This window comes from Gavialis gangeticus, unplaced genomic scaffold (genome assembly GCF_001723915.1).
Source record: "Gavialis gangeticus isolate Ggan-Ray unplaced genomic scaffold, GavGan_comp1, whole genome shotgun sequence".
Lineage (NCBI taxonomy): Eukaryota > Metazoa > Chordata > Crocodylia > Gavialidae > Gavialis > Gavialis gangeticus.
Window position 1 is genome coordinate 71157311 of NW_017729032.1, and position 12033 is coordinate 71169343.

The following is a 12033-nucleotide window of genomic DNA, read 5'->3' on the forward strand; positions in this document are numbered from 1 at the left end:
CTAGCTGGGATCATTTGAGCCCAGTTTTTTCTCCTGCCCAGGCAGGGGGTCGGACTTCAAGATCTACAAGGTCCCTTCTGACCCTACTTCTATGATTCTATGAATTTGCTCCTGGTCATCATCTACACTGGTCACCGGGCCCGGGAATCTCTGCCTCCTATCCTGGCTCCCAACATGGAGCTGGCTGATCCTGGTTCAGTTCAATAAACCAAAATAGTTCCTTTCAGGTCAAACTAACCTGAAAGTGAAAGCTTTTGTTATGATTTTCCCAACAGACATACAAAACTTGAAGCAAAAACAGATTTTTAACTTTCTAAATTTCCATTTTGCAGAAACTGAATTTCCTATTGTAAAACTCTTTTGATAAAAAAATTCCCGACAAGCTTTATGTAGTATTGTTGTATAAGTGTGTTCAAAGGTAATCTCCATCAGACTATAAAAGACAGGGGTGGGCAATTATTTCTGGTGGGGGGCGTCTTACTGAGTTTTGGCAAAATTTCGCCCCACTCTGGGCCCTGCTCGCACTGGCTCTGGGACACTGGAGCAGACCCTGTACTTCCACCCAGTTGTTGCTGTACTCCATGCACCCACTCGGTGCCACCCCATCCCCTTCAATGCTTCCCTGCCTGCCTGCCAACTGGTCCAGCGTCACACAGCTCCCGGCTGCATGGCCGGACCACAGGACTCAGCAGCAGCCAACCTGGCCCTGAGGACTGAGGGAATCCCTGCAGCCCACCCTCCGCCCAACTCTTATTTGAATTTCCCTCCGATGAAGGGAATCAAGAACAGTCCCAGGGGCCCAGGCCAGAAGGCTCTGCTAGGCAGAGATTTCCTGGGGGGAGGAGGAAGGCTGGGGGGCAGGGCCAGGAAGACCTGGCTGCTGGGTCCTGCAGGCTTTCCCTGGGTCCTACTGTCCCTGGCTTCTGTCATCTTTGACAGGCTGCCAGGAGCAGATAAATATTAATTTCCTACGTTTTTTAGGGGCCCCATGGGTCAGATAGAATAGCTGGTGGGCCAGATTTGGCCTGCGGGCCGGATTTTGCTTGCCCCTGCTATAAGAGCTTTAAATTAGGGGAGTTTAAGGGCTCGCCTTTGAACAATGTCCTTCCAATTTTTTTATTTATTTTTTTTTAATGTAAATAGGTTTATCTTCCTGCAGTGGAAAAAAGGAAAGATCAGTGTATCAATATAACTTGTCTAATTAATTTCCACATTCAAAAGAAAATATATAACTTTCTAGAAAACAGATACATAACCAGTATTCTTTTTAAAGATAATTTAACATACTATTTGAAAAACATTAAATTATTTACTAAAAATGACCACTAACATGAAATTTTAAATTATTTGATAACAAGCTTGACAAACCTAAAAACCCACTGGAATTTCAAGCGTAAAGTATTAATTGATAGAAATATAGATTCTTACCTTTGAGTCCTTAGCATAGTAAAGGGTACGACCTCTAAGTTTGAAATAGCGTTTCTTCCACCTCTGAAAAGAACTGGTTTGCTTCAATAGTAGTCCTTCCTTTATACTTGTCTGAAAAAAGAGAAAAAAATTAAAATGTAGCATACCAAGTACAAGTACATCTACCTACCTAGACATGCAATACATAAAGAAATCTGAGTCTTGAAAACAACGTTCAAATTCCCAAATAAATTAGATTAAATTTGCATACGCTCATATTAGGTTATAACTACTTCTGTCATTTGACAATCAAGATATGCAAAATTATTCTGTAAACAACAAAACTCAATAAAACATGTATTTTGTGTACACATTTAATAAGGCAGTGGAGAGAGTCTGGAGATTAAATTACTGCTGAAATCATAAAAATCACAAAAAGTATGTAGAACAATGATGAGCAGAAACAGACATCATTTAAAAATATATATTAGTTAGCTACAAAATATAAATGCAACCAAGGCTCAAGAGACTGGTTATATAAACAGAAAAACAACTTTACAACTGCTGTATTTCCAAGCCCATGAGCCAGATGACATGGCCCTGAGCACCGGATGGGCCAGCACAGGGGCTGGCTGGGACAGTGGACCCAATCCAGCATGCCCAGGGTTGCAGCTGAGGCTGCAGACCCAATCCAATGCGCCCAATGTTAAGGCAGTGAACACAATCCAGTATGCATGAGGCCAGGGCCTAGAGCTGCTGGCCAAGTCAGGGAAGCAGGCAAAACCTTATGTACCTGAGGCTGAAGTCAATGTGGTGGCCCTGATACAGTGTAAATGGGGCTGGGGCAGCAGGCCCAATCCAGCATGTGCAGAGCCAGCACCCCAGGGCCAATAACATGTGCGGCCAGAAGAGTGGGCCCAGACTGAGGCAGGGCCTCAGGCCCCATCCAGCATGTAGCCCAATCTGCTGAGTGGGGTTGGGACCATGTGCTGGATCCCAGACACATGCCAACTGCATGTGCTAGTATCTGACATGCAGCCCAACCACACAGCATCTTTTTGTCCCACATGGTCAGAAAGATTGGGCACCACTACAAAAGACCAAAATAAAATATTCTACTTCTACCTACTAATAAAAATAAAAATATAAATAATAATATAAATGTGAACACCTCAGATAATGCACTTCACTTCATTCCCATGCAATGTAAATGCTTATTCATGAATGATGTTTCGAACTGATGTCAAAGCACTAGATTCATCTGGTTCCACTGCAGTAGAATCCCTTAGTATAGAACTACATAACTTCCCTACAAAAACTAAGCTCTGTATAGTAAGAAAAAAAAATACACTTCTAGTTCTCCAAACTGAAGAAAACCTTCAACTGCAAACTGAGAACAGAGAAATATGCGGTAAAATATACTACTTGCAGACAAGCACCTTATGCCATTCCTTTTGTAAACCAACCAAATTCCATCTAAAAAACAGTTAAGTGTTTTGTCCCTTCTAATCTTATTACTAAGCTTTACGAAAACCTCACTCTTATGGTTAGAAACCCTTCTTCTAATCTTCAGCTCAGCTGGATATAAATTCTGCAGTATTTTGTCAATATTGCTACCCATCTTAAAACTGTAAAATCAGCAGGAACTTCACTTAATCTGCATTTCCCTCCAACTCTTGGCTTTGCCAAAATTTTCAAAGGCCTTCCTATCCAATTGTCAAAACCTCCAGCTTCCTCCCTAAAAACCTGTGTAACCCAGATATACACTGTCTTTACAGTAGTATAGCCAATAAAATGCTGTTTTCCTTTAAATAGTTATCAATGACGTTTGCCATCAATTATTACCATATTTTCTCACTTACCACACAGATCCTTTTTTCCAAAAATCAGCTGCTCGAAATTGGGGTGTATATTATAAAGCGAGAAAATACGGTAACAACAGTTTCTGCAGCTTAAGATTCTGCCAGGTGAAAGCAAAAGTAACTGAACACAATTCCCAAGAAGGGAGCAAAACTTTGCTCCCTAGATGATGCTATTCAGCTACTTTTTTTCCTTCATTCTGCTTTTCACAAACAAAATGCATGTTTTACTCTGGAGTGTGTTGTATATGAGAAAATATGGCAATTTTCTTTTCTGAATTAACAATTTAGCCCCCTTTAGAATTTTACACTTTAACCTACAAAACTAAAATTAATGTACTACAAAGCATTATAACTGCATCAAAACTCAGTTTAAAAGACATTTCCTTCTTTACAAAATTAAGTGTAAGTCAGTGTTCAATTACCTAAAAATACAAAATTTCTTTATTTAATTCTGCTTCTTCAAGGCAAGAACCTGTCATGATAACGTCTGAGATACATGGACATCATCATGTTTGAAACATTGTAAGTACGTTCCTTTACATAGATGGTTTCTTAAATACTAAAACTTAATCACTGAATGTTCCAAGACTAAGTTTTTGGTGACCTTGATTTGATTAGATCAAAGCGCTGCTGTAATATGTATAAATAATACTTGAGTAGTGCCTGTCACTAGTCTTCTTTGTCTTATCCCTCAGGTTTTTCTCTTCCATACTGTTTCTTCTCCCTTGAAGACATGCACGGGAAGCAGACTTCTGTGCTGCTGAAGCAATGTTAAAACATACCTTCTTTCAAATAAGTATTCTGCTCCTGCTTGGGATCACAGGACTGGAAAGGACCTTATAAAACTATGTAGTCCAGCCTCCTGCCCGCTCCTGACTAACCCATCCCAAGGACGTGGCTGTCAAACCCACTCTTGAAAATGTCCACAGCCTCTCTAGGCTTGTTCCAATACTCAACCACCCTCACAGTGAGAAAGTTTCTTCCTAATCTCCAACCTAAATTTCCTCTGTTGCATCCTGAGGCCATTGTTCCTAGTCATGCCACCAACAGCCACAGAGAATAATTTATCTCCATCCTCTTTGAAGATCTTCTATCCATATATTTGAAGACTGCTATCAAGTCCTCCCTCAGTCTTCTCTTCTCCGAACTGAACAATGCCAGTTCTTGCAGCCTTTCCTCACAAACCATGTTTCCCAGCCCTCTGATAATTTTTGTCACTCTCTGCTAGACTCTTGCTAATCTGTTTACATCTTTCTTAAGTGTGGCACCCAACCTAAATGCACAGTGAAGCAGCATGATAGAGAAGCAGTCTGTGCAGCAGAAGTACTGATATAAACCAGAATTTGACATAACAGAGCACAGCCTGATCCTAAAATAGATGGTGTTACAGATATAAACGATTCTGATAGGACTGTGCCCTTATAGGCTTAATGCTAAATAGCAGATTTTAAAACAAAAACTGTATTTTAGTTATAAAAACATGCATGTCTATTTCTAGCTCAAACGCTAATTCTCTCTGTGGCCTCAACTATTTATACTGCCTGCTTCAGTTTCCCTCATCTTATCTTATCAGTTCTTGTTTGTAAAGGTCAGAAAACGGAAAATATACATATATATATGATCTGTGTTCAAGTGAAAGAACAGCCTGTGTTCTTATTAACAAGGAGAATGAAGCAGCTGTAAAATACTGTAAAAGGAACAGAACTTTTACCACCACTGTGATTTAGTGACAAAAACCTAAAGGCCTTCACAACTGAGCCAATATCTATTTTAAATTAATATTTACAGCTACTGTTTGGAATATTAGTGTACTTTGTATGTATCCTAGTCATGAGCAAAAAGAATTAACCAATTAAGTCATAATCCTTCCCATGTATGAGAAGGACACAAACCACATCTCAGAAATTTTTTTAAAAATAAATAAATACAGAAATGTATACAATTTTTGTAGAATAGTGAAATTACATTGCAGGCCTTGATCTTATTCCCAGTTGATAAAAACTTTTCTGTTGACCCATCTTAAATGGCTAAAAGACAGGAACTCCAAGTATTGTAACCTACACCTACATGAATTGTGTAGAGCATCCTAGGTATAAGCTAAAAAATGACATAACTAGAAACAAAACGGGAAGCAAAACTTTTAAATCTCTCTCTCTTTTCAACTAGGAAGAGAAAATATATTCTGTACTAATTTGTGGTTTCTATACTAATAGTTTAACTTGTTTAAAATATAAATAGTATTGGAGGATGTGAAGAAGTTCCCAGAACAGCAATAAACACTGCTACAAACTTTAAATTATAGCCATTTGCAGAAAAAAATTATAAACTGAATCTTGTTTCAATCACCTTTCTGTCTTTCAGGCTTTTTCATTTAGACTATTATGGTTTTTCTGTACACTGTTACACATGCTCTGGGGTGGGGGGAGGGGGAAGAGCAGCACTTTGATTAAAGCAGCTCCAAAGCCACTCTAATTAAAGCTCATTCAGTGAGCTTAAGTTCAAGTGCCTCCCCTCCCCCCCACCATCTTTAAGCGTGGGGACACCGATACACACGATGCAAGAGCTGCTGGAGTGCGGCAATTGCCACACTCCAGCTAACTCAATTAATCAAGTACACTCCAACGCGCTGGAATTCCAGCACATTGGAGCAGCCTCGGTGCTTGTGTATAGGCGACTTTCCTTTTACGATACCTAATAAATACCACTGTTGACAAAAGAAGTCAGGGAGGTCTGTACCCAGTAGAAAACAAACATATACAAAACAACATAGAAGTCTGTGATTTCATAGAAAGTTGAAGAACTGTTCCATTTCTTATACTCCACACTTTCTTTACAGACATCCTGAGCTTAGTCAAACAAGTCAGAAGCTACAAACAGAATCAACAACAGCAACTGAACCTACTCAAGATCATGAGCATATATGAAAATAATAAACTTTCAAGAAAACAAGAATGTTGTAAATATATAAAATAATTAGAAAATAATAAGATGTTTCCCCAGGGTCTGGAGAACATGCAGAGCACGTCTACATGATCATTTATGTGCAGTGGTTACTGTGCATTTAGTTTAGTACTTGCTTAATGAAGTATTAAGATAAATGAACAGTAATTATAGTTACTGCGCAGTAGCACCAGCACATGGTTTTTTAGTGACGCTTAATGCACAGTAGCCTAATACTACTGCACAGTAGCATATTAAGATGCTTTTTGCCCGACACGCTACTGTGCATTAAGTGTCTTGTACAGATGTACCCCCAAAGAAGCTTTGCCCGTCACTCCATTCTTTCCAGGGATCAGGACTGGATGTCTCGTCTAGCACAAAAAATATTCTTTGAGCCTTTCCAAGACTGGAGTCACTCCAGCCTTTGTTCCTCCAGAACCATGTGTACACTTCCCTGCCTGACTCCTCCCAGGGAAGTGTACAGATATTGGATCTGGAGGAACAAAGTCTCCCACAGGAGAGATCTTCTTCATTAAAAAGAGGAAAATCTTTTTTCAGAAGCAGCAGGAGAAACTGCACTAATACCTTTACACTCGTTTCTAGTGGAAGAAATGTCATTACTCCGCTAGAAATGTAATGCCTGTCCATATCCTCATTTCCTTTTGTTGCAGATTTAAGTTATAACATTTAATCTAATTTAAATCTGCTTTTGGAGTTGGACTGCATTCCAACTTTATATCAACTTTATCTCCACTTTACTAGAAGATGCATACATTTCTAGATGCATCAATCATATCTTACATTCCATTTTCTATTTCCTTTTTTTTTAATCTACTCTCATTTTAATAAAAATGTTAATCCCACAGTAACTCTTTGAACACAGCACCTCTTTCCCACGGACCTGACAGGCAGTTGGAGAGAAGAGGGAAAATTTTTATCAAATTTATTCTTGATTGCCCAAATTTTATCTAAGTATGAAGGGAAACAACTTACTTGATGTAACAATAGTAAAATACATTAGAGAACTGTGCGATACTGAAAAAACTCTGTATAGAAATAGGCTGAAGACAGAGCTGAAAAATTATGGATTGTGCTTTCTCCTTTTTTAAGTTCTTCTACTTTATGTAAACTAGCACAATGAGGAGCAGATTACACTAAAAATGTTTGTTTAGCCCTAAAGTATGCCATTATACCACACAGTCCTGTGAAGACATGCCAATGCTTTTCAAACTGTGGCCACAGAGTATATCCTGTTAAGTCTGGCCAGTAAAAAAGAATGCCAATTCCCAAATAGTTTTGTAATTTTTTTAATTCTGCGTCTGAGACTGAAACTTGAAGTTTTAAAGCATTCTTTTTAAGAGAAACTGAAAGAACATGCACTAGAGCAGCCACACATCCCAAAACAGCTAATAGCCTACCTTAGCATGAGGAGGATCACTCCACTTACTACCTAATCGTTAGACTATTCTTTGTCTCCAAATTTCACCCTGGACTTAAACCTTCCCAATGGAAATACCACAGAGACGCATTCATTCCTGGAAATAGCTTTTGTTTCAATAAATCAGCATTTTCTGATTTAAAAAAATTGCTAAACAATTCCAAAACATTTCCACTTGCAGGTAGTCAGTCCAGAGCTGACTGGTCATACAACAGAGGCTGTATTCATTATTTCCATCTACTTCATTAAAAGGAGAGTAATATATTACCAGAAGGGTACTTAGAGGACCTGGATTCTTCGTCCAGTTTAGTTACAGATTTCCTAGATGATCACAGGGAAATAAGTTATTCTTTGTACTTTTCTGCCCAATCTGTAAACCATCCAAGTGTTGATGTTTCCTACTCTCTCAAGGTTATTAGTATTTAAAACCCTCAGCTTTTGGGGTCATCCTAATTTTTTTTAAACAAATCTCAGCTTTCATTACAAATAAATGAATAAATAAATAGCTTCTAACCTTCATGGTTGTAGAGAAAATGGAAATCATAAGCCTCAAAAACAAGAGACTAAAAACATTTAATCTATCATTTTAAGTCAATAGCATTGGTTTAAAGCAGAATTCATCAATGTTTCCTACCATTGGGCTGGAGTGACCCGGCTTAAGTCCGAGACAGGTTGGCACAAGGACCTGGCCATCGGTGCTTCTCATCACCCAGCTGCAGTGCAGCACAGGAAAGCTCCCAGCCATGACACAGCACAGGCAAAGTCCTGCCAGCAAAACCCCAGCTCTGAGGGCCAGATTCAAAGTTTTGTGCGTCACCAGGTGCTGATCCCCCATTTAAAAGTTCTGAAGCCCAATTCACGTCTTTTTTTAATTGTTGGGGATAGAAAAGCAGAAAGAGGAATTACACAACCTCATGGTCCTTTCCTTTGTGTTTTCAGGACAGAGGAAAAAAGAAGGTTTGAAGATGAAAGGGCTACCAGTCTGAAAGCCTCGTTCAGCTCAGTGCCATCCTGCACATCACATAAGAATGGAACCAATCATGGTGAACCCTCAAGCAAGGCTGCAGTGCTGTATCACACTTCTTGGGTAAATGACCATACAAAGCCTTCCAATGTTGACACACTATAATTAGTACTTATTCAGTAAATGTACATTGTATACATGCCAGTGACTAAGGGCTCAGCTCAAGTATGTTCACATGATTTGGGATGTATTCTGGTTTACTTTAGTTAATTAACTTAGTATTATAATCTTGAGAACAACCTAATTCATGGGGAATCCTTTGACTGCTTTTAAAATATAATACTTGCTCCTTACAAGTTGATTTGAATATACTGAAAAACTAAATAAACCCACATGGAGAACAATTCATCACTCACCATTACCTGAAGCTTCTGGTTCTGCAAAATATCCATGTCACAGCAAGTTGATGTTTGTTTGTTTTTTTAATACAGACAGCTGGTTACAGCTATGGTCAGCCAAATTCTGATTCACAGTTAATAAATCTTGCTGTGTTTGATACCAGATTCTTGCTAGTTCAGACAGTGAGATTTATCCAACCGAGAAGGAGTTCTTCTTTTTTTAATACCCATTCATTACTCAGTCACCCGTTACACAGTACCATCTTAATCTCAATTCTAATGATTGTATGCATTATATACAAAAATACATTTTGGAGAAGAGAGGTTGGATTCATGCTAAAAGAGAGGATGTGTACTCAGAAGATCTGGATTCTGTTCCCAGATCTGCTATTGATTTTTTATGCAATGCAACATAACCCATTTATTCTCTATGCTTTAATTCTTAATCTGTAAAAAAAAAGGGATAATATTACCATATTTTAGGACAGTACTGTACTAATTTTTTTGTTAAGTACATTAAGAATCTTGGTTAGATATGATAAAAACATTATTTCTGTACTATGGTCATATACCCACTTGTCTTCATTTACTTATTTTGGCAGACAGACCAAAGGTTTTTTAAGATGGATCATCACTTCCTTTCATTATAACGCCACCAGAAAAAGCATCAATAGAATGGCAGAACTCAACAGAATGAAAAACTTAAGCTAGTACCTACATTCAGTGACAGGACAGAATCTAAGGAAACTTTGCTTAGAACTTTGGCTACATATGCATATGCAAATAATCTGGGAGAATTCTCCTAGGTTTGTTCTCCTAGTAGAAAAAATTTGCCCAGAGCCCCATGTATAGATATTCAAATATTGAGGCCCTAAATAATGGACAGCTTGCAGTACGGATATTGTACACCCAGGGGTGGCCCCTGTGCACACATCTCAGCATGCTCTGCATGCTCCCTTAGTCTGCCTAAGGACAGATGATAGAAGTGCACAGGACAACCTAGATTTGCTAATCCAGACTGCTCATAGTCAACACGTATTTCCCTGAAGCACAATATAAGGACCATGAAGAGGGCGTGTTCTGCTCCCTGCTCAAGCAGCAGAGTCCAGTGAACCCAAAAGGAGAGGAATGTGGGGAGGGAATGCTGGAGGACTATGGTCTCTTCTAAGGAGCTGTGGTATATAAAGACACTCACACTCCCAGGAGAAACTCTCCTGAGAGTGATTTAACCTTGGTTATTCCCAGGTCATTTTTCTCTTGAAACTGCCATTTTTACTGTGGGAGAAAAAGGCTAAACATCTGTACACTTGTGGTTTCCCCTGTGAGAGCAGCAACTCTCCCAGGAGAGGTTGAGTGTCCATATGAGGCCTTTAACTAGTAAAACACATTTCTAAAACAAAGCTTTATTCTTCTCCACATTCCTCATTGGCAGCTACAATGGAATGGGAACTCTCAGCAGTGAAAGCAGGTGACACAGCACCACCACCTGACCCCTCTTGGAACCATTCCTGCTGCAGAGTAAACAGAACACAAATATTGTCTTGTCCTTGTTTCTACACCCATTTGCCTATATCTATAGCCTCTTTGCATTTTAAGCTTTTTGGCATTAGGATTTTTTCTTATATGCTTGTACTATTGCTTATAAGTTTGCATTAATTAACAGCAACAACAACAAAACACCACTTGCACAAAAACTACACATTAACCAAAATAGCAAAAAGCATATAGTGCTATATAGCTCTAAACTGGCATGAATGCTTGTCAGTGCTCTTCAAAGGGTAGCTTAGCTCCTAGCTGCAGTTGAGACCACTCCTTTCAAGTTCTTCACAATAATGAACTCACATGGTTATATATTTCTTCTTTGGTATGGAATAAATGTGCCTCAAACCATTCATCACACATTCAAATAAAAGTAATTTCACTTGTGTGCAAGCATATAACCAAGTTAATAAGCAAGGTTTTTTTATATAACTGAATTTTCAGAGATACAGAGAGCATCCACACGTGACACTACATCGCTGTAGTGACATGCTACAGTGACTAAGTGTTGGCAGGCACAAACCATGACACCGATGCTATGCTGCCATAGCAATGAGCTACGTTTATAGCATGTCACTCCAGCAATGTAGCGTCTAAAAATAACTGCACAGTAACAACAACACCATGACAGGCACATATAGACACATCCACAGTCTAACTAATATATAGTTTCTACCAAATCAGCAAACTAATAAAAATAAAAGCATATACATGCAGCTGAGAACAAAACCATATGGGCTGAATAGTTAATACCTAACACCGTAAATTCAGTGAAACTCAGCAAAGCATTGGGCAGGGCATATTTCCCTAAACTATACACAAAGGAATCTTTTTCATTCTTGACTGATTCTAACAAGACTATGGTAGAAATGAACAAAGCCTACTTGATAAGCTGGGGAACGTGCCATTTCATCATGGAAAAGACAAAAAGTCTGTCAAGAAAATACCAAGAAGAAAAAGGAAGGGGGAAAAAAGGAGACATCAAAGCCATCAACATCATGCCAATGAGGTTTGTACAACTACTGTAGGTGAACATGTTAAGAGGCATGCATTAATTCTAAATAGTCTTTTTAATGTCCTTTATATTAGGATAGTTCCTGTTTCCATCTAAGATTTCATACTTGAAGTTCTTCATGACTATGAACTGCCCTCAAGTACGATATTCTTCACCAATAGCACTTAACTCAGGGTGGATTTGATTTAAATCAAATTGATTCAAATCACTGGTCAGGAAGCCTCAATTTAATCATTGTTTTCTACAAAAAGTGCATTCTTATTGTTTGTTGTCCTTTATTCATTTAACTTGAAACTTTTCACTTTTAGAGAAAGGTAAAGGCTTGACTACATACAAAAACTTGCAAAGACAACAGGGCTGATGTGTGGGTACTCACCAGGGATCCTGTTTTTTTCCTATTAAAAAAAAAAATCACAAATTCTCTGACAAAAAAAATTGCAAATTCTCTGATAAAAACCCCTACATCATTA

The 12033-nt window shown here is 38.6% G+C and overlaps 1 protein-coding gene across 3 annotated transcripts in view; it reads right to left on the bottom strand.

Moving 5' to 3' along the window:
* DGKH (diacylglycerol kinase eta) overlaps window positions 1-12033 on the bottom strand; it is a 283862-nt gene that overhangs the window by 139971 nt on the left and 131858 nt on the right. For all 3 annotated transcript variants that reach the window (XM_019525020.1, XM_019525018.1, XM_019525019.1), the window contains exon 2: window positions 1429-1539. In XM_019525020.1, coding sequence (XP_019380565.1) covers window positions 1429-1539 — 111 coding nt within the window. The remainder of the gene's footprint in view (window positions 1-1428; window positions 1540-12033) is intronic.